Source organism: Manis javanica, chromosome 4, assembly GCF_040802235.1.
Source record: "Manis javanica isolate MJ-LG chromosome 4, MJ_LKY, whole genome shotgun sequence".
Taxonomy (NCBI): domain Eukaryota; kingdom Metazoa; phylum Chordata; class Mammalia; order Pholidota; family Manidae; genus Manis; species Manis javanica.
In genome coordinates, this window is record NC_133159.1 from 18,870,513 (window position 1) to 18,894,424 (window position 23,912).

The following is a 23,912-nucleotide window of genomic DNA, read 5'->3' on the forward strand; positions in this document are numbered from 1 at the left end:
GCTGATTAGACTCATTTCTTCCGAGTGAAGAACAGGCACAACAGATTGAGAGCAGGTGCATGGTAATCTTCAGGCAGAAGCTCTGTGTGTTATCTTTGCTGATGTTGCTTTGTTCAGACACCTTTCCCAGTCACCTGTGCATCACATCTCCCTCTGTCTTCACTGTGTGTACTTTGATAAAAGTGTGTACTTTGATAAAAGTACTATTACCTGAAGTCCAAAAAGTATCATGCTACATACTAAAGCTAAAAGCAGCTCAGGTGTTATTACAGAGAGGACAGGGAAGCGAGGGATTGAGATAGATGGCCACTAGCACAACCAGGGAGATATTCCGCAGTTATTTCTGTGGTGAGGACCAAGTAAACTAAATGGCCATTCGTGTGCCTAGAGAAAGGTCACATACTGAGGATTGATGGCCACCCTGTGGTAATTATGTGGGCTCCATTTTACAGACAGCTAGAGATACTAGAGAGAAAGTCTGCTTGGAAAAAGAAGAATGTTCAGTACTACTTCTCCTTAATCATAGATGATTAATCTACTCATGGAGGGTATTGCTAATTAGAGTCAGGTAAAAAATGTTTATAAATGGCAAAGGTAAGAATAGAATGGGGGACAAAAAGAATCTGGTTAATAACCACTTTGAAAGAATCTGCACCATTAAGCCTAATGATTGCACATGTCTCTTCTTTATTTCATAAGTGGCACTCAGAATAGAAGCATACAGGACCATCCAAAGGCTTTGTAGTCTGCCCTAGTTTCAATATATTATTATGAAAAATACCTTTTTGTTTTAGTTATGCTTTAAATTTTTGTTCAAGATACTCTGTAGTTATAAGTAAATATATTTGGACCAGAAAGTTAAAGTAACATCAAGTTAGCCATAAGTCATTATGAACCATATGTATAAAAATATTTTATATTTAATCAGAATTTCTTCATGGTTTAAAAGATATTTGGAATGCCATAATGGTTTGATTTTCTCCCCCTTTAAAATGTCGTCTTTTGGATTTGGCAAAATCTTAACGACCTTTAGAACAGGAAGGAGAGGAATTAGGGTTTCTACACTGATAAGCAGTCATTTTAGATTACTTGTCTTTTAACTTTGGTACATGTACTGAAAGAAGGACAAGAGGCATAATTTATTGATATAGAGGGCTAGGGAATACTGAATCAGGCAGTTGTCCTAAATTTTATAAAACCCCATAAGACTGAAATGAATCAATATAATTCAAGACTAAAATTTACTAGATTTACTAGAGTAAAATCAATTTTATTAATTAGATTGCCTCTTGATTTTAAAGGCAGGCCCACCTAAAAAGAGAGCCCAAGGAAAGTTGGGGGATGGCATATGTTTGTGAAATATTTCCTTAGATACCTGTACTTCTTAACTGTAACTCAGTAAGAACTGGGTGTCAATAAACATCAGTGGTATGAAAGCAGTTGTGTGAAAAGATATACATGAAAAACAACTCCCTTAAAGTTACAGAATTGAAGAAGAGTAGTCGCTGGAACAAAGATGATCATTTTGTATTGCCTTACGTTTAAATGACTGAGCTCTTAAAAAGTATTCAACAGGCTGCCATTCATTAGATAATGCTATCTAAATAGTGAAATGGAATGTTGTTGGCTAGACTGGGATTCTGCAGTGCTTTGGGAGCATTTGGTAAGTAGTTGGCAGTACTCTACCTTCTCCACCTGGAGAATGGTGATGACTAGAGGAGGGACCCACCATGTCTCATTTAGTTACATTCCAGAGACGGCCCCGTGGGAGAAAGTGTTCATCAGAGAAGGAAGTACATTTGCATGCCATTTCTTAAATGCCTTAGAAACTGGACGAGAGGCTGTTACTTCTTCTTTAAGACCTAGAAACAATTTTAAAATCAGGAGGAAAACCTTTAGTTTTAAAGCCAGGCAGCTTGGAAATCTAGTTTTAGATTAGTTTTGTGCTTGTGAATGAATGCCTACATGGTTAAGTTCTTCCTTTTAATAAAATATTAAATGCCCTCCACTGAATCAGTGATGGATTAATGAGTGAGAATGAGGATCCTGTCCTCAACTGGCTAACGTGTCTCTAGTGAAATGAAAACCAAAAAACTTAGGATTCAAGCCTGTGTTCTTTTGGTTTGCCTTGGGTTTCTAGATTCCACAGCAGTCCTCTAAAAGAGCTCAAAAAGTTCTACCAAAAATTAGCGTTAGAAATTGGCCCTAGTCGCAGATTTTGTATCATTATGAAACTGCATCATTGATGGTCATATGTGTCTGCTCTTGACATCTTTTACCTGTGTGGCTTCAGAGGGCACAGGAAAAATCCTCAAAGCTGGATCCTGCTTTTGTTAGCACTCCCGCCTCCCCACCAAGTATATAAGTCTTTTTGAAACTTACTTTAATATATTTTGAAATTATTTATTACATGTCTTGATTTTGTTGTTGGTTTATACTCAACTAATTTACAACATCAGTATTGGAATGTTTGTGTTGGAAAATATCAGGCAAGGCTCTAGACCAAATCAAAGTGAATTTTAGGTATTTACAGTCTGTAGATCTTAGAAAATATATTATATTTTATTCTATAGATATGTTATTTAAATTGTAAATGTTGTGTATATGATTTATATGTTATATAAATATAAATTATTAAAAATTTTTAATATATTTTTAAATACTTAAGTTTAACTCCAGGATTGGTGGAGAGGTTAAGGACATTGGAATTGCTCCAGAATTGACTGGTTTAAGGACATACAGACTTAGGGGCTTATTAACAGGTAGAATCTGAAGTCTTATATTTTTTATATAACAAATGAACTGGAAGAATGGACTTTAGATTATATGAAAAATAATAATTTTTAAAAGTCTATGTCCTTACATTGTTTTGAGCTACTGCAGTGGTTAGATACATGTTGTGACCGGGCTTGTCAAAGTGTGTTTCTGTTTATCGTTAAGTCCAGAGGAAACTGGGAGTACATATTTTTATCTTGGCTGAAGCAAGGCTGGGATGCTGTAGGATTTTTTCTTTAATGTACATGTTTGTGCCCTCATAGCCCTGAGTAGTAATTGGCATCTGCTCCCTAAGTTAGTTTCTGTGTATTTTGGGAAGTCATTTGGTTTTGTTTGGTTAATGCAGATGAATACTACATAGAGAGGCAAGAGGAGAAAGGGGGAAAATACAGAATTCTTCCAAACATGTAGAGAGATGCATCAAGAATTTCAAAGACTCTTCAAACAGATGTAGAGGGGTGGGGAAACAGCAAATTTGAAGCCTTTCAAATGTGACATTTTCTTCTAATGAAGAACAGCTTGAAAGCTGTAATTTTGAGAGTGTTGCAGTATTTTGAAGTCAGACACTTAGCACATTTTTAAATAGTGGTGAGATTTAAATGTTTTTTTTTTCTTCTTAAATGGGATTAAGCATTTTTGGTCATCATCTTATTTTGATAGTTGTGGGTCTCAGAATGAACACCAGATCCTTTTTTAGCCTTTAAAATTTAGACGGGTCATGGCAGCATCTCTTTTCTCCTTTATCTCCATTGTTATCATGGTATATGAAGATGGTTTTTGTCTCTTGTAGACAAAAGTTTATTTTCTTTTTCTAGCTCTTCACCAATGACCTTGAATTAATTCCTTATTTTTATATTTTGCAGTACATTTTTATATCTGAAATTCCTGGTAGTGTGGGCACTTGTCCTCCTGGCAGATTTTGTCCTGGAGTTCAGATTTGAATACCTGTGGCCATTTTGGCTTTTCATCAGAAGTGTCTATGATTCCTTCAGATACCAGGGACTGGTATGTCTATTAATATATGTTTTTCAAGTATAAAGGATTTATTTTCTAAGAAAATCTTCAATAAATGATAATGAAATTGTTTAAAGTAGATTTTATTAACAATACTTAGGTGACTTACTGAGCTAATAGATAATAGAGTCTATGGACTGAACCTGGCCTCGAAGACTATTTTTGTCAAAAACCACTGATCAAATTTTTATGTTCCCTCCTGTTCACCATTCCAGTGAAAAGAAGGGGAGGGAGACAGAGCAGGGAGGAAGGAATAATCACCTAGTCTTACTCTGAAATATTTGTGGGGCCTCTGTCTCTATGTTAGCAATTGGTTTAGAGTTTAGAGAGTGATTCTCAAACGTTTTTGTCTCATAGCCCCTTTACACTCTTAAAAATTATTGAGGACTACTCCAAAGAGCTTTTGTTTATATGGATTATATCTACCATATTTACTGTATTAGAAATTAAAACTGAAAATAAACTTAAATCCTTATTGATTAAAAATAATAACAACAAACCTACTACATGTTAATACAAATAACATTTTTAAATGAAAAATAACTATCTTCCAAAACAAAAAAATTAGAAGATTGGCTACATTTTTGCAAATCTCTCTAATGTCTGACTTAATGGAAGACAGCTGGATTTTCATATCTGCTTCTGAACTCAGTGGGAATATCACATTATCATATAGCTTCTAGAAAGTGCCACCGTACTCCTGAGCTGAATGAGTATGAGAAAGGCAGATAACATCATATTATTGTGAAAATAGTTTTGACCTATAAGATGCCTGAAAGGAGCTCAGAGGCCCCCAGGGATCCCCATACCATGTTCTGAGAGCTACTAGGTTAGAGCAAGGGCACAGGCCTGGGCTTGTTCCTTCGGTTGATCTGTAGTTCTGTTGTGTTCCACAGCCACATCTTAAATCTGTAACTCTTCTACTCAGACTGGTGCTTCGGGCAGAGCAAATCCATGCCTTGAAAAGATGGTTTCGAGCTCATGTCCCCATGTCCATAGATAGCAGTGTGCCCCGAGGAAGCCTGCATCATTAAAGTTATTAACACCAGCATAATTCTTACTACTCTTGTGGTTCATCTGTGCTCCAACAGCCTGTCCTTTAAGAATGAGGCTCTTTAGGAAAGTTTTGTGAGGAGAGTGGAGCCTTTTCTGTGTTAAAATTCTAGTTCCTTTAGGTAACCCACCTGTGGAGTCCAAATGAACTCTCCATGAATCAACCTCAATTTGTTCTGGTCCACCTCTTCATGATTTGAAGCCATAAATAGGATTACTTTTTTTTGTGAAATTAACCACTGCTTTTTATATGGTTGATTTTAAATGTTTAAAACATCCTTTTATCACTTGATAGTCTGTAGTTACTGCAAGGCAGTTTTGGAGATTTTGTCTTTTAATAATAACAGGCTTCTTTAATAATCTGTGTTTGAAAATAACAAGTTCTAAGATGTATTTTTAATTTTTTTTCCTTTTAGGCCTTCTCAGTATTTTTTGTTTGTGTAGCATTCACGTCAAATATAATATGTCTGCTGTTCATCCCCATACAATGGCTTTTTTTTGCTGCTAGCACATATGTATGGGTTCAGTACGTATGGCACACAGGTAAGTCTTAATAGTTTCCTAAATGGAGGGAGATCTTTTATGTAAACTTTTTTTAATGTGGTAATTTCTTTGAATAAATTATTTAGAATTGAATTTAAGGAGAATACTTTAAAATTGATTTTTCCAAATAGATTATAGCTTTAAAATATATTTTATCTTCTTTCAATATTGAATCAAAAGTTTACCTTTATGATTTGACATCTCTATTGTAGATATTTCATTTACCAACTCTCATCACAAAGATACCCATTTTGTTTTGTTTACATTTAAGTGATTTCTATTTCGGTAGACTTAAAGGCAGCAGCCACGTGCCAGTTAGAAAACAAGTTCCTGAAGTCTCAGCATGGAAAGGAATGGCAGAAGTCCCTTAGTTGAATCCTTATTTGGTAAAAGAATCCCCGCAGCATCCCTAGTACGTGGTGGTTTAATCTCTGATTGAAAACCTACAGTGACAAGGACCTTACTACTGTTGTTTTTGGGCAGCTGTGAAAGTTCTTCCTTATACTGAGCCAGAATTTTCCTCCTTAACACTTCTGACCCCACATGTCTTTGCTGTTTAGAGGCTATACAGAGGTTTTCTCCAGAAAAATATAAGGGAATGTATGAAACCTTTCCTTCAGATTTCAAGGGTCTGCAGACTGTCCTCTCAGGCCCAAACATTGGACCCCTCATTGGCACTACACTGAAGGAGTGTAACCACCCATGTAGGTTAACATTTCTTTAGAGATTTAAAGATACTGTCTATATCCTGTCAAGTCTTCTTTTCTGTAGGCACATCTCTGGTTTCATCAGCCTTTCCTTGTATTTTATTTTAAACACTTTCACCATACTGGTTCTCTTAACCAAAGTGTACTATTTCTGATATGTTCTGACTTGAGTGGAGCTGCAGACACCTCCCTTCTCAGAGCTATGCTTCTGCGATTTAAAACTAAGATATTTTCACAGCTCCAATCCACTGTGAAAGTGTGAATGTGGGATACATGGGGATGTGAGGATTCACTCCCAGATCCTTATACTAGTCTGAAAAGCTGCATGAAACTTGATTCTTAGGTGCATTTGCAGCCTGAGGATTTTGACCATTTACGGAGCACCAACTGGTAATGAAATGTCTCCAGGGCAACATTCATCCTCTTTTCAGAAGTTTTAAGAGGATGATGTTGGTTGCCTTTGTAGAAAATGGTTCAGCTCTGTTACTTAAAGCATCCACTGTGAGCATGGTTTTCTCCATCTTTAGCACTCTCATACCTGACTGGATTTATATGCTAGCATGACAGTTTCTTCATCTGCTTTCCTCTAATGAAGTGATCTTTCCAGATACCAGTTTTTACTTGTATTTCCTTGTCTTGGGTTTCAGTTTCTAGTAAGTTGCCATTTATACTTGTCATTCTCCTTCAAGGTCTCAGTTTTTTCTTTGTCATATCGAGGTGGAGTTATCTGGATGATGTCTAAGGGAGCTTTCTAGCTCAAATAATCTCTGACTCTGATGAACTATGATTCCCTAAATGACTTTAATAATGTCTTAGTAGTTCAGAAAAAAACTACTCATATAACTATTAATAGAACCTATTGGTAATGAGTTCAGTGGGTGACCTGCAGGGCAGCAGTGAAGCTAATGTCATAAACTATACCTGCCTCTCTTTAGCCCTAGGCTCAGAAATGCGTGTTGGAATAGCTAAATTGTAAAGTATGTTTACATTTGGAATGATTAGTGTTCAAACAAAACAAAACAAAACAAACTTTGTGTTCTTATTGGGCCCAACAAATAGGGGTGCAATTTGCATAACTTGGGGTTAACTTCTCTTCCAGTTGTTAAAAATGAAATTTTTCCCCAAAATATTAGGAATGGTTGATGAAATTATATATTGCCACAAAAGATTGATAAGGTATCATAAACTTTTTTTCCCTTGCTATTAAGAGGGAAAAGATAGGATACAAAACTGTGTACAACTTGACTGTTTCACTTGTTCAAAATATTTTCAACATGATTTTATTTTATTATTTGATGGATATAGAAACATTTCTATATAGAAATGTCCACATTTTCTATTTTTTTCTGTAAGTTTATGAAAACTATGGTTATCATATTTAGTTAGGGAATATAAACTTGAAAATGCATTATCCTAAGGGTTGCTGTTTGTCTTCCTACATTGTGGAAATACCCTTTTTTTTTTTGAGGCCATTAGCTGCCTTCACAGAGCTTCGAGTGTCTTCTTGCTCTACAGACAAGGTCTAAGGGACCTGGGTTCTTAGAAGCAGACTCAGTATTTTTCGGTGAACTTGGACCCAGTTTGTATAAACTCTGGGCCTCACTTTACTTGTCAATAAAATGAGGAAATTGGACTAAATGATCTTCTTTCTAGTTCCAAGATTGCTTGATTTTTCTTTTGTTTCATCCCAAAGATCCTTAATATAAAGCCAGTTAGTCCCTCAGGGCAGTGTTCTTTCTCTCCTGTTCTTTCTTCTGTAACTTGCTTGCCTCATACAGTCTCAAAGGATCTCTTTCCAGAATTTCTGGACCTCATGCCTGTGTAATCTATCTTCATGAAATATCCCATTAAGTCGTGTCCTGACAGAGTTGGACCTGACTGGCAGATTTAGATTCTAAAAACCAAGGAAAATTATCCCATTTTTTTGTATCTTACTTATTTTGTTGCAAGTTGCTTTTTCCTCCCTTGAAAATTGTTGTTAATTACAAAAGGAAAATGGTCTGGTAGTTAAGAAAAAAAAATTCGAACACTGCTTAAGTGTCAGAAACATTTCTTTGTACTGTAACTCGTTCTTACTTAAGAATTTGTTGTTTTTTTCATATCATTTCATGTTAGTACAAACTATCTTTTGGAAAGCCACGTTATTTTTCTTTGTATAGATTTATCATAATTAAACAGTTCCCTATTGATAGACATTTAAATTATTACCATATTTTTGCCATCGCAAAGAATAATACAGTGAATATTCTTATACATTTATCCCAGGGCCCTTTATATTTCTATAGCGTAGATTCCTGGAATTAGACTTTCTGAGTCAAAGGTATATGTATTTTAAACTAAACTACACTGCCAGATTGCCTTCTAAATTAATGTTTTTTAGGCGTCTGTATTTTTTCTTTTGTGACTTGCAAGTTGTTTTCTTCAGTTGCCTTTTTATTGATTTATGGGAGCTCTTGGTGTGGTAGGGCTGCATCTCCTTTATTTTACCTATGTTGTTCATACATATTTTCTCCCAAAATTGTTTGTCTTTTGTTTTTGTTTGTACATTCCATCACCTTTTTGTCATTTAAAAGCTTTCAGTTTGGATAAAACTGCTTTTTAATTAGTTTGAAAGTCTTAAAGTTACAGTAGTTGAACCAGTCTCCTAAATGACCCATCTGTTTTGTTAGTTAATGTATCACTGATACTTCTCTTTGCTGCTTTCCCACAGAAAGGGGAGTGTGTTTGCCCACAGTGTCCCTCTGGATACTCTTTGTTTATATTGAAGCAGCAATTAGATTTAAAGATCTAAAAAATTTTCATGTAGACCTCTGTCGTCCATTTGCTGCTCACTGGTGAGTATTATGTGTATTCTTAATCTATAATTCAGTTCAGTGTTTTCAGTATGCATTGGTAAATTCAGTATAAGTTTTTTCTTAGAGATTTTAGAAGACGGTACATAACATGGTGGTAAAGAGCATGAGCCCTCTATTCGGGCAGATGAGTGTTTGAATCCACCTCTGTCTTCCAACTGCTTTGTTGCCTTGGCCATGCCACCCTCTCCGAGCCTTACCTCTCCTACCTGTGCATTGGGGACCTCTTGCATGGGGTCATGGAGATGATGAAAGGAGGCGATCCATGTAAAGTGTTTGACTTAAGGACAAGAACATAGCTGTCTGGTAAATGTTACCTATTTTTATTATAATCAGATAGTAATTCCCCAAAATTTTCCTTAGCCTATTTACAAAAGCAAAAGAATGTTTTTAATTATTTTAAGAGGAATATTTTGCCTTATAAATATAAATGATGTTAATATATTATTACTCATTCAACCTTAACTATGAACACTTTTTAAAATGAACTTGATCTTATTTATAGCTATTGTGGAAATCAGCACTTAATTTATGTTTTTTTCCAACACACCAATTTTTGCTAACATTTATGGTAGAAATAAAAATAAACAGGAATTAATTTTTTTTAAGTTTTAATATTTTTATAGTCTTTTCACAAAAAAGTGAATTAAATAAACCTGGCCAATAAAACTTGTCACTTTAAATTTGTAGTGAGATCACATTTAGTGTAATTATAATTGATAAGTTTTAATGTTAATGAAGCTTAATAGGAGTTTTGACAGTTTTGCAGAGGCTATGAAATGATATTAGGTAGACGGATGAGTTGAATGAAAACATTTTAACTTTTTATCCCAGAGATTAGTTTTAAGTACAACTGCTTTAATTTGGTGGTACACATCAAATGTTAGCACTGGTAGTATCAGATACTTATTTAAATGATTCTTGAGTTTATGGAACATTAAGTAACTGTAGTCACATGAATTTGATCCTGTCTTCTAATATTAAAAACCAAATGAAGTCCTTTTTTTTTTAATTTTTTAATTTTGGTATCATTAATCTACAATTACATGAAGGACATTATGTTTACTAGGCTCCCCCCTTCACCAAGTCCCCCCCACATCCCCGTTCACAGTCACTGTCCTTCAACATAGTAAGATGCTGTAAAATCACTACTTGTCACCAAGTTCACAGTCACTGTCCTTCATAGTAAGATGCTGTAAAATCACTACTTTTCTTCTCTGTGTTGCACAGCCCTCCCCGTGCCCCCACAACACTATACATGCTAATCGTAATGCCCCCTTTCTTTTCTTCCCACCCTTATCCCTCCCTTCCCACCCATCCTCCCCAGTCCCTTTTCCTTTGGTAACTATTAGTCCATTCTTGGGTTCTGTGCTTCTGCTGCTGTTTTGTTCCTTCAGTTTTCTTTTGTTCTTATACTCCACATATGAGTGAAATCATTTGGTACTTGTCTTTCTCTGCCTGGCTTATTTCACTGAGCATAATACCCTCTAGCTCCATCCATCTTGTTGCAAATGGTAGGATTTGTTTTTTTCTTATGGCTGCGTAATATTCCATTGTGTATATGTACCACATCTTCTTTATCCATTCATCTACTGATGGACATTTAGGTTGCTTCCATATCTTGGCTATTGTAAATAGTGCAGCGATAAACATAGGGGTGCATCTGTCTTTTTCAAACTGGAGTGCTGCATTCTTAGGGTAGATTCCTATAAGTGGAATTCCTGGGTCAAATGGTATTTCTATTTTGAGCATTTTGAGGAACCTCCATACTGTTTTCCACAATGGTTGAACTAATTTACATTCCCACCAGCAGTGTAGGAGGGTTCCCCTTTCTCCACAACCTTGCCAACATTTGTTGTTGTTTGTCTTTTGGATGGTAGCCATCTTTACTGGTGTGAGATGATATCTCATTGTGGTTTTAATTTGCATTTCTCTGATGACAAGTGATGTGGAGCATCTTTTCATGTGTCTGTTGGCCATCTGAATTTCTTCTTTAGAGAACTGTCTATTCAGCTCCTCTGCCCATTTTTTAATTGGATTATTTGCTTTTGTTTGTTCAGGTGTGTGAGCTCTTTATATATTTTGGATGTCAACCCTTTATCGATCTGTCATTTTCAAATATATTCTCCCATACTGTAGGATACCTTTTTGTTCTATTGATGGTATCCTTTGCTGTACAGAAGCTTTTCAGCTTGATATAGTCCCATCTGTTCATTTTTGCTTTTGTTTCCCTTGCCCAGGGAGATATGTTCAAGAAGAGGTCACTCATGTTTATGTCTAAGAGATTTTTGCCTATGTTTTTTCTAAGAGTTTTATGGTTTCATGACTTATATTCAAGTCTTTGATCCATTTTGAATTTACTTTTGTGTATGGGGTTAGACAGTGATCCAGTTTCATTCTCTTACATGTAGCTGTCCAGTTTTGCCAGCACCATCTGTTAAGGAGACTGTCATTTCCCCATTGTATGTCCATGGCCCTTTATCGAATATTAGTTGACCATAATATGTTTGGGTTAATGTTTGGAGTCTCTATTCTGTTCCATTGGTCTGTGGCTCTGTTCTTGTGCCAATACCAAATTGTCTTGATTACTGTGGCTTTGTAGTAGAGCTTGAAGTTGGGGAGCATAATCTCCCCCACTTTATTCTTCCTTCTCAGGATTGCTTTAGCTATTCAGGGTCTTTGGTGTTTCCATATGAATTTTTGAACTATTTGTTCCAGTTCATTGAAGAAAGCTGTTGGTAATTTGATAGGGATTACATCAAATCTGTATATTGCTTTGGGCAGGATGGCCATTTTGACGATATTAATTCTTCCTAGCCAAGAGCATGGGATGAGTTTCCATTTGTTAGTGTCCTCTTTAATTTCTCTTAAGAGTGTCTTACAGTTTTCAGGGTATAGGTCTTTCACTTCCTTGGTTAGGTTTATTCCTAGGTATTTTATTCTTTTTGATGCTATTGTGAATGGAATTGTCTTCCTGATTTCTCTTTCTATTAGTTTATTGTTAGTGTATAGGAAAGCCACAGATTTCTGTGTGTTAATTTTGTATCCTGCAACTTTGCTGAATTCCGATATTAGCTCTAATAGTTTTGGAGTGGAGTTTTTAGGGTTTTTTATGTACAATATCATGTCCAAATGAAGTCCTTTTGATATATTTTTTTATTAAGGTATCATTGATATACAATATTTTATGAGAGTTTCACGTGAGCAACATTGTGGTTTCAACATTCACGCATATTATGAAGTCCCCCCTACCCCACCCCATTGCAGTCACTGTCCATCAGTGTAGTAAGATCCTATAGAATCACTACTTGTCTTCTCTGTGCTGTACTGCCTTCCCTGTGACCTACCTATATTCTGTGTGCTAATTATAATGCCCCTTAATCCCCTTCTCCCTCCTGCCCCATCCACCCTCCTCAATCCCTTTCCCTTTGGTAACTGCTAGTCCCTTCTTGGAGTCTGTGAGTCTGCTGCTGTTTTGTTCCTTCAGTTTTGCTTTGTTGTTATACTCCACAAATGAGTGAAATCATTTGATACTTGTCTTTCTCCACCAGGCTTATTTCACTGAGCATAATCCCCTCTAGCTCCATCCATGTTGTTGCAAATGGGAGGATTTGTTTTCTTCTTATGGCTGAGTAATATTCCATTGTGTATATGTACCACATCTTCTTTATCCATTCATCTACTGATGTACACTTAGGTTGCTTCCATATCTTGGCTATTGTAAATAGTGCCACAGTAAACATAGGGGTGCATATGTCTTTTTGAATCAGAGATCTTGTTTTCTTTGGGTAAATTCCTAGGAGTGGAATTCCTGTGTCAAATGGTATTTCTATTTTTAGTTTTTTGAGGAACCTCCATATATATGCTTTCCACAATGGTTGAACTTCTATCCTGTTAGTTCTTAAAAGCATGCAGATGTCCAAGTTCTAATAATGCACAAAACAGCTCAACATTAATCAAAGACATTAAATTAGCTACTGCATCCAGTAGTCACTGTGGTAACTTTGGAGTTAAAATGCCGAGGTCTGATGGGCAGCCTCTTGTGGACTAGCAGTCCTGCTATCCCCAGGGGTTTGTTTTACATGCTGACTGCCTTTGACTTCCACAGCAGATGTCACATTTATTTATGTGTTTACTGAATGTTCAACTCCCATCATCATCTAGAATTTCTTAATTTCAGTCACAGGTGTCCTCATATACTTGATGCCTTTGGTGTTTGTTTTTAACTTGCAATTACTGGCTGGATTGTCTTCTTTCTAGTATTGGGTACCCTGTGGTAACTTTGGGCTTTGGCTTCAAAAGTTATGTAAGCTACAAAATGCGGTTAAGGAAGCAAAAGGAAGTGCAAAAAGAGAACGAATTTTACATGCAGCTTCTTCAACAAGCCCTGCCCCCAGAGCAACAGATGCTACAGAAGCAAGAAAAAGAAGCCGAGGAAGGTAGGTTTTTACACCAAAGTGGTCACTCAATGGGTTAGTCATTATTAGTCATTATTTTGTCTGTCAGAATTCTTTTTCCCCCAGAAAAGTAGCTAGGACTTTGGAACATTACCCAGGATTTTCCTGTTTTCTGGTGGTACTCTTCAGAGCCATTGCTTTTTGTGGTCATGAAATATAGTGTGGGTGATGTTTTCTACTTAGTTTCTGAAGATCATGTGATTTTAAATAGGTTTATTGTATTTTACTGTTTTTATATTTTTTTATAGCTTATATTTTAATACTTTGTTATAAATAGTTTAAAATATTTATTCTCAGTAGCAAAATAGTACATTTAACTATGTGAGTTTATAATTGAAGCAAGCCAAGAACTAAAGTATAGTATAAGCAGGAGAGAGATGTAGACATACAGAATTGAACCTTTTCTAATAGGTTCTGTCTGATGAGCATATAACCAATCCGGGAGATGCATTGACAGCAATACCAATTTTGTTTGGTTTGAGAGTTGGAAGTTTGGGGTCATGCTTTTAGCTCATATATGCCAAAATCTTATTCTCTGGTGTGGTGCAAACATAACTCTTCAAGCAGACTGACAAATCAGAATGTGTAGACCTGATGCAGAAAATTCTTCACAAGTGGCCTAGTAAATGATACACTTTTTATTTCTTCAACACTAGCATCAAGAAAAAGGATAGACGTCCTATATCCTAATAACACACCTTTTCTTTTGTTTCATTTAATCTCTTTCTTTTTAGTAAAGTTATTAACAGTTTGTTTGACCCAAGCATCTTTTAAAATATGGCCTCTTAGGAGCATGACCTGTGTCCTGTCACCCCAGTGATAGATAAGTTCAATTTGACTGATAAATGAAGACTCAATTATAAAATCCTCATCTTATTTTCAAGGCCAAAACTTTCATGTCTTGGTATTGATAAATAATGACAATTTTCTATATGTGCAACTTCTCAAATTTATTAGGATTTAATTCTTGAAGTTAGCATAATGTGGTGTGGTTATTTCTTCTCAATTAGTTTGCAAATTAATGTAGTGAGTTTCTAAACGTAGGTCATGCAGTTTGTTGAATCAATCTATTCTGTGTTTTTATACAACTAATATTCCAGTGTGGGTTTTTTTGTTTGTTGGTTTGTTTTTGGTATTGTAGCAGCCAAAGGATTGCCTGATATGGATTCCTCGATCCTTATACACCACAACGGAGGTATCCCAGCCAACAAAAAACTCTCAACAACTTTGCCAGAGATAGAATACCGAGAAAAAGGGAAAGAAAAGGACAAGGATGCTAAAAAACACAACCTTGGAATAAATAACAACAATATACTACAACCTGTAGACTCTAAAATACAAGAAATTGAGTATATGGAAAACCATATCAATAGTAAAAGATTGAATAATGATCTTGTGGGAAGTACAGAAAATCTCTTGAAAGAGGACTCATGTACTGCTTCCTCAAAAAATTACAAAAATGCTAGTGGAGTTGTGAATTCCTCACCTCGAAGTCACAGCACCACAAATGGGAGCATTCCTTCCTCATCTAGTAAAAATGAGAAGAAACAGAAATGCACTAGCAAGAGCCCGAGTACACACAAGGACTTAATGGAAAACTGTATTCCAAATAACCAGCTGAGCAAACCAGATGCTCTGGTAAGGTAAGTGTGCCTGCTGTGTGCTTACCAATACTTTACAATAAACTTGACTTTGGCTTTGAAAAACACCCTCTTTGATACAGGCCTGTAGGAATTGTTTGTGACCAAGAGCTGTGACTGTGAACTCCGAGGCATTTGACAGTTGAGTGCTTATTTCATGGGTTTGCTGGCCACCCAGGGCTGTTGTCCTAGGCACTGATTCCAGCTCTTTTCAAGGTTCTGAGAAACAGATGACAGTGATTAATTTCCGCATTTGACACATGTACATGTTTCTAGAGGTACTGAGAGGCATTTAGTCCTTGCCCTTTCCGTTTGCATATCCGAAGTTCTTGTGGGGTAGACACAAAAAGAAGAGTTGTGTCTTGTCCATGCTCATCTCTTTGTCAGAGAAATACAAAAGCGGGGGAGGGTGTGGTGGAAAAAGTTGTTCTTACCACTTGTGATTGTTTTTGTTTTTCCATTTAAAATGTGCATTATCTGTCAAGTAACTGGGAAAGTTGGGTTTGTAAAGTAGTCTCTTTCTAAAAATTCCATAGGTAAATTCAATGTTAGATGTGGATTTTAATCAGAAATGTTCCTTTCCTCATCTTTAAGTAAAAGAATAACATTATTGTATTATATTCACTGGCTCAGACTTAATTTTCCTGTATTTTATATATTTTATTGAATACACATACCTTTTACCTCCTATCTTTCAGTTTGGAAACGAGGATCTGAACTGGAACTGTTTTATATGTGTAACTCAAGAGGGCAGTTGTAAACTCCCTCCCTCCACTGAGTCATTTTATATTCGTCTTCCTTTGGCTTGCTTAAGAGCAGTCAGTTCATTCTAAGAGGGAGGGTTGCAGTGTTATAAATTATATGAACTAGATTATTAATTTGTTTTAATTTTCTGATTGGCAGGTAGATTAAGGGAAATAGATTTGGATTCTGCTGCCAAAGGCTCTAGAGGTTTCATAGCTGGCCACTTTTGGAAGCAATTTGTGCTGTTGCTGAGAGTAGGCTGGCTGGCATCTTGGTTATAACATTCTACCCATCATGCCTTCCGAGAAAACACTCCGCAGAGAACCCTTCTCTGGATGCCTATAGGAGAAAGACAAATCAATTGACATTCTATTTCAAAGGGAATATCCCACAAATTTACTATGTGCTATAAATGAAACATCTGTCACACACTTTCATCATCCTTTTTCTTACATAATTTTAATGACAGCAGTCGAGTTAAAACAATTTTCCTTTGTTGGGTGCAGTCAAGCTCATCTTGAGATACCATCTCACTTAGGCCCCAGGTGTCATGTTGGTTGACTCTACTACCTGATCTGCCTTTACTAAAGAAGTTCAAGGACACGATAGCCAATTTTCCAATATGTGGGTCCAGTGTCCCTGTGCCTGCTCCTGGGGCGCATGCCTTTTCCCATGGTCACTAATGTGTAATCTGATGTGCCTTGATCTGAAGGTCCTCAAGAGTAATACTCTGTTTTAGGGAATATACCTGCTGTCAAATACAGAAACAGAATATATTATATTTAAATAGTTTTATAAGCTTCCACAGGATTATTTTCAGCTCTTAAGATAATATAGAAAATGACTTCTAAATATCTAACAATGGGGGAGAAATTTAAATAAATTATGGTCCATCCATTTGGTGGACTTACAATGCAGACATTGCAAATTATATTTTTGAGCCATAGTCAACAATATAGGGGAAGGGCTTGTAACAATATTTCATGAAGAAAGTTACATTTTATTAAAAACATCTTTTTTTCTAATACATACAGGAAAAGGATTTGAAAGGAAAGGAACTAAAATGATAACAGTAGTTACTGCCCCATGACTGTATTGAGGCTTTTTTTTTCTTTTAGTACATTTTCAGATTTCTCTATGATGAACCGCAATGAAAGTTTATAAAAAGAAGAGTATCTGTCAGTGCAAATTATCCAGTTCAGTTGTAGGAGGCCTTATCACACTTCCTCTTGCCCTTGTTGGCTCTTATTTTCTCTTGTTTGACTTCATGTATGTTTTGGTGAATATTCATAAGACTGTAACTGTCCAGACTGTGCAAACCTGACATGTTTGAGTTGTTAACTGCAGAGTGGGTTTGTTATCTGTAAGTGGAGATGGCTGGACTCTGGTCTCTCAAATTCCTCCTGATGGGCCATCCATGGGCTTGACAGTGTATGAATGAGCCTTTTGCTATTGCAGACACACCCAGGATTATGTGCAAGTCCGGGCTGGCTGTAGGGAAAAGATTGATCTACCCTTTTAAAAACGTTTTTAAAAAAAATCATTTGAAAGCCAGTACTGTATTATTAATAGTAAATTAATTGTGACACATTCTACAACGATGTCTATCTCAGTACGGTGGTTGAGAACTATATTTGAGGAACCAATTCATTAGCTTTTGGGGGAAAATTCGTTAGTTAACACCATTTTCAGAGAATTCTTATAGATTGGTATGGCTATCAAAACAAGGTTTAATGGCCATTCGCTGTGAAGGAGAAAGCAGTCCTTTGGTCTTTTCTCTCTCCAACCTCCATGGATGTTCTCTAGTGTGCTGTATACCACAGGTTGGCACACAACTACACACAGGCCAAATCTGGCCCTTGCCTGTTTTTGTAAAAAAATTCTCTTGGAGCACACCCATGCTCATTCATTTACATCTATGGCTGCTGTGACAGAGTTGAGTGGCTGTGACAGAGACCCATGTGGCCTACAAAGCCAGAGATGTTTACTGTCTAGCCCTTTACAGAAAAGTGTGCTGATCGTTAAGGAATATAGGGGAAGGTGGAGAACTTGAACCTAAGTGTTGCGTTCCCAGGAAAAGTTTGGGAACTTGCTAAAGCAAGTCCAAAGTCCTCTTTTGGTAGAAATGCACATCCTACAAAATGACTCAATTTCTGCCAGTTTGATTTCTAAATTCTTTACCCAAGATACTTAGAAACAGACTTATGCTGGTAGCCAAAAATATTTTTAATTCTGACATAGGAAAAATTCTAGACAAAAAATGGGAAAGCAATGAGGAAGACCAATTATTAACTAAGTGCTGAGCTAAAAAGGAATCCTGTAAATTAGAATGAAATTCGCTTAAATTTTTTCTTCAGGAGTCAATTTAAAAATATTTTCTGTGTGAAAATATAGAAAATCTCAGTAGAAAAAAGGGGAAAATAATTCCACCACTACTAGGACACAATCACTATTAAAATTTTGTTGTATTTTCTTTTCATCAACTAACCTTATATAGTTGTGGCCATAGTGATTATATAGTTTTTGTGTCCTGCTCTTTTCACTTAAATTGTATCCAAATCATTTTCCCCATTTAGCCTACCCCTTCTTTTCCCTTGATGTGGAATATTCCATAGTAGGGCTGTGTGATGAGTCAGCTGTCCCTTCAAGATCTGGCAGACCAGGGTGGGACACCGGAGTCCCTTTCCTGTGGTGTTGGGGGGCCTGCAAGCAGAAGAGCCAACAGTTTTTGTATGCACTTGGCACAAGGCTCCCTCTCAGATACAGCCCTGGACTGTGGGATTTCTTCGTGGTGATTGTTATTTGTTTCAGTTTCCTGGTTAAGGGAGAGAATTTGAAACTTTTGAGTACAAAATGTAAAGCAGTCCATATTCTGTAGAAATGGTGAAGCAAAAGTCTCTTCTTAGTTTATTTCTATTCCTTTTTTTTTTTTTTGGTACCTAAGAGAAGATTCATGCTTTTATTTTTAGTGTTTATTCTTAATAAGACATCAACTCTTTAACATAGGTGAATAATGTGTGGTGCAATTATTGTGACGGATTGCCTCATAGAGGTGCATTTTGCAGAACTGAGTAGAATTTGGAATGACGACTCTTTTTTTGGAACTACAAGGGCTCTATGAGACATCTAGACCAGCCTCCCCAACCCTGTCTTTATCAGTGAAGTAAACGAGCCCTAGAAGATTGAATGGGTCGCCCAAGTGACCCAGCTAGAGTGGCTGTACCAAGACCAGAACTGAAGTTTCTTGACTTTGCCTTTCCATTATACCATGCTGCTTAAAAGAAGTTTATCAACCTGCTTTATGTTTGCCTTTCTGTTTGTTTTAAATGTATATGCAGCTAAAGTTGGCTCAAGGATTGGCACCAGAGCTAGATTTTAGGCTCTCATGGCTAAAATCTATAGAAAAAAATTCTTAGAATTTCAGAATTTTTTTATTATTAGTTCATGAATTATTCAGAAGTCATTTATTTCCTTTCTTCTAGAGAAACGCTGTTCTAAGTGTTTTTAAATTCTCACTTTCAAAAGACACAAGGGTGTGCTTATCTCTGAACAAAGCAGGCCTTCTGCTTGTATTCTTGAAAGCTTATGGAGTCTCTGGGAATTCAACTCTAGTTAGGCTAGTTTGGGAGTTAGTCTGGTTCAGGCTGTCTAGAGCCACCCAGCAAGGAATTTGCCCTTTAGGGTTAATTCTAGGGTAAGTTTCCCTTGACAGCTGCAGATTTAGGAGCCCTGAATCAGAAGGCTTAAGACCAGGAATGTAACCATCAATTTAGCCTGAGGAGAGGCCCCACTGATTGCTTGGAAGGCCTGGGGAATAGCATGTTCCAAGAAAGTGTGAAGCCATGGAGGCTGGGAGAGGCTTTTCTTCAGGGGAAAATGGAAATCTGGGGAAAGTTGTAATATATTAAATACTCTTTTATTCCTCTCTATAAAGGTATTTAGTTATTTTAGGCACACTGTAATGTTATCAGTATAACTTTGTTCATACTATTCTGCTTATTTGGAGACTTGGAAGCCTGGGTGGAAAAAAAGAAAATCTTTATTGGGATTTTCCAATAATTTCTAAACAAGCAGTGGCCCTGTCTTGGAGGGGAAGGATGGGGAGAGGAATGATAAAGAAGCACTTTAAGAAACTTTAACTCATTTACTTATACTCATACCCAGGAACCTACATATCTCTAAGATCTGGGTCTTAGAGAAATATTTTTAGGGCATTTAGATTGGTGACAACATATTTTATAAAAAGGCTATATAATGTTCTAGTCCATCGATGAGTACATTAATTAGAATTGTGTTTTAGTAGCTGTGATATGAATATTTGGTGGGTGAGCAAAATGTCATTGTTCTTCACTTCACTTTTGAGCCCTATACACCTTGTATTTATGTATGATTTTAGGTTTCTCTTAAAAAGGGAGATGAAGGTAGCAGAACCTAAAAACAGCCAGCTTTCCCTTTGGACTGGACTTGCTGGTGGCATAGATTGCCCAAATGTGGTTTGACCAGCAGTTCACAGTCTTCTGTACATCTGAATTTACTCTTGTCTTAGATACCAGCATTTGAGGTTGTGTGTAACTTCTGCTTTACATAAGTCTCCTTACTGTGGTCTTAACTGTTTGGGGAAAAAATGACAGAGACAGTTTATAGGATTTCCTGTTTTTCATTTCCCCACATTTTAAGATGTTTGCACACAATTAAAACTTATATATCCTTTGAAAAGCTAGGGCCATATTTTAAGATAATGATTTTTAACGATCAGTGGATTTTAATGTAATTTGGTGTTAAAAACTGAAAAAGAGCAAAATGAAAAGAGAATTCAAAAAACTCATATTTTGTCATTTTAGAGAAGCATTTCAAAGCAACAAGGAAAATTGGAGGCTAGTGCTATTTACCAGAAGAACAAAGAGGCACCATTCTTCTTCTTAGAACTCTCCATCTTTCCTTGCCCTTTGTGGGACGGTGAGGGGAGGCCTGAGGGGAGATGGGAGTGAGCTGCCCAGGTACTGGCCTGGATCAGGGTTAGGAGCCAGGGTTAGTTGGCTGGCTCCTAGCTCCAGGGCCAAGGACAAGGGAGGAACTTGATGGCTCCAGGTTGCAACAGAAAGTGGTGGAAAAGATTCAGAACCTGGAACCCAAGATTATAGGCTCAAAGGAAAAATAGAATCCCAAACCGACACCTGACAGTGGGGAAGAAACAAGACAGAGCAGTCAATTCAGGAGGTGGAGCCTATTAGCCTTCCCTGGGAGGAACCCCAGAGAAAGATGGCCTTTTGTAGACGGACCATTCCAGACCTCCCCAGAGCTTTGAAGAGTCCTGTGTGGGGAATCACTTTACTTTAAGTGGGAAAGGCTACAAGGGGTTCCCCTGAAAGGTGGAAGCTCATCTTAAAAGAAAGTAACAGAAATACCTCGAGATTGATTGTTAAAGGGGAGGAAGTATCAGAACAGATTATGTAGCATGAACACATTTCAAAATGTAGGTGGGTATGGTTCTGATATATACACAGAAAATCATTTGAAATAGTATTACCAAGTGGTCAGTTGTAGTTGATTATAGGGAATGTTACTTTCTACATTGTCTATTTCTATATAGTTTGAATTTTCACACAGGCTTATTATACCCATAACAGAAGGTAAGCTCAGTGAAGGCAGGGACCTCCTGTTCTACTGACCACCATAGTACACAATGCTTGGCACAGAGTAGATACTCAGTAAGTAGTTAAATTGAAATTCCCTTGTGGAGGGAAAATACTAGAAAGTGGGGAAGTAAAAGATGGACCTCAGTAATTTCATTGAAGTGCAGTGCGTCGCAACTCAAAGTTGAGTTGCCCTGCAGTTCAAAGGCATTGAAGTAGAAAACCTGAAATGTTACATTAGAAATGTTACCAGGCCAAGAACCAGGCATCCAGTGTCAGACTATTTGTTGTTTTTAAGGAGGAAGTTCCTCATTTTATTCTAAAAATAGACCTTCCACTCTAAGCCCCTTCCCTTGGTATTTCCCAGGAAGTTTTTTAATTTAGTAATGTTAGTGCTTTTTTCCAAGGCTGTGCAGAAAGTTTAAGAATTTCTGGAAGTTACAAGGGACAAGGGGAGAAAACTGAGGGACTGCTGTCAAAAATGCCATTTGCTCTGGCAGTGGGTTGACTTGTGTTTCAGGGCCAAGGAATCTAGGCACAAGCCACATCTCAGCCAAGAACTTGGAAGAAATGTCAGTTTGCCTGTCTTATTCATCAATCCCGGGCCTTTTCTCTGTCTTTGTGGTAGCTGGACAGAGAGCTCAGATCCCATGTTTCTCTGTTCCAGCCTCCCCTCCAAGGAGACTTCCCAGGTTAGAAACACATCGCCTGCTTTTACATCATCTCTGGTGCTAAAGGGAGAATGGAACAGTTGTTTGTTCCCTTTTGCATTTGAAGACATTTTGCCGTGTGTCAGTCATAGTTTGCAGAAGAAAATCTGACCTTGGAAGAGAGTGATTTGGGCTCTGGGGCCTCTCCATGGCTGCTTTCCCTGTGTGTGCCACCTGTATGCCACAGCACTGACAAACTGCTCCTGCAAAATGACGTGCTGGACACCCTCCCGTGGTGGCTACCAGTGAGGGCCTTATACGGTGCTTATAATAATTTATTTGTAACAGTATCATGTCTAGCTGAGAGGTAAAAGTTAGTAAAAAGGTAAAAAATTTTAGAAGATTATGAAAACTGGACACTTAAAGGTTCTAGCTAGATAAGATTAAATATGTTGTACATAGCTGCTACTAAGTTATTTGGGAATTATTAAGTGGAAAAAATAAGTAGTAGACCATATTTATGTTCAGTAAGTTTAGTGTATTTGTTTTCTGCCTCTGTGGAAACATGTTTTCATGCTTGTCTAGCATTGTTTCTGAACACATATACATTGTCAGACCTGATATATTTTCATTTTCTGCCATGCTCATGATATTTAAGTTACCTAAAGGTTTTACTTGGTTAACACTGTATATTAATTTATAATACAGTGGAGTTAATTTTAATCATTGCAGTGATTCAAAACTAATACTCTGGGATATAAATGTGCTAATAAAAACACAGTAATTTTATACTTAAACAGGCTGTTTTGTGACTGGACAGCCGTGTAGCACATAAGAAATTGGGCCTTCATGAGTTTAAGCCAGCAATTTAACAAATGTCCTCATCTCCAAGTGACCAAAGGAGATAATTACCTAAGTTGTATGGATAAATAAATTATTAAGCAACACAAATTATTTGGGTGGGGGGAGTCCACATTGGAAACATTTTTATGTTTAGTACTGAGAGTTTATTCTAACAAAACAGGGATTTCTAGTTAGACACCTGGAAAGTTTCCTCCCTAAAATTCAAAAGGAAATACTATAAAACTTTGTATTAAATTCTGAGTCAGTACCCCTGCTGGCATATAATGAACTGAGATTTCCAGCTAAGGGGACTAGTGGTGGATTCCCTCAAGGCGAGGTAGTACAAGGAAAAGGAACTGCAGTCTTTAAATGCTGCACTGTCATTTAGAAACTGGTTGTTTGCATACTTTGAACAGCGTGAGTATACTTCAGTCTGTGTAAATCTCTGGGGAATCTCTTAGACCTTTTTTTCTAGCCAGCTGGGATTCTCAGAGTTAAAGTAAGTTTTGGTTTCTTCTTTTATGGGAAGAATGACAACTTCTCTCTCATAAGGTACATTTCACTTTCTTGACAAGTGTGTAACAGAGTTGAAACAAGAGACACAGAAAAATGAACTGTCAATGACCATTGCCCTTGATCTCCTCCTGCTCTAGTGGAGCCTTTGCAGACCCGGATGCACACAGGGCACAGGCTGGGGTGGGCATCGTTTGTATTCAGTACTGCGCCTGGCCCAGGAGTTGGGGAGCATGCCCTTCCAAATGGGACAGCCAGTTGTGCCATGGGGGATTGCAGGCCCAATGCTGCTAAATCTTCTGATATTTTGAAGAGGTGCCAACAATAGATATCTATGTGAAATCTCCCAGTTAATAAACACGCTGGGAAGGGTTAAACTGTGCGTGTTTATGGGCCAGTTTGGCTCACCAGTTTGCAATTTCTGAACCTGACCTTGCCTATTACTCTTGTATTTTGTTTCCTCCCACCTGCTGATTCCACCAATCAAA

At 37.1% G+C, this 23,912-nt stretch overlaps 1 protein-coding gene across 4 annotated transcripts in view; it reads left to right on the forward strand.

Annotated features, from left to right (window-relative positions):
- MACO1 (macoilin 1) overlaps window positions 1-23,912 on the forward strand; it is a 51,609-nt gene that overhangs the window by 9,300 nt on the left and 18,397 nt on the right. The window contains exons 2-6 of one of the 4 annotated variants that reach the window (XM_037017850.2): window positions 3,639-3,780; window positions 5,259-5,385; window positions 8,803-8,926; window positions 13,205-13,383; window positions 14,543-15,044. The exons of 1 other annotated variant lie outside the window; for it this stretch is intronic. In XM_037017850.2, coding sequence (XP_036873745.1) covers window positions 3,639-3,780; window positions 5,259-5,385; window positions 8,803-8,926; window positions 13,205-13,383; window positions 14,543-15,044 — 1,074 coding nt within the window. The remainder of the gene's footprint in view (window positions 1-3,638; window positions 3,781-5,258; window positions 5,386-8,802; window positions 8,927-13,204; window positions 13,384-14,542; window positions 15,045-23,912) is intronic. 2 more of the 4 variants (XM_037017845.2, XM_037017846.2) reach the window with 2 other exon arrangements.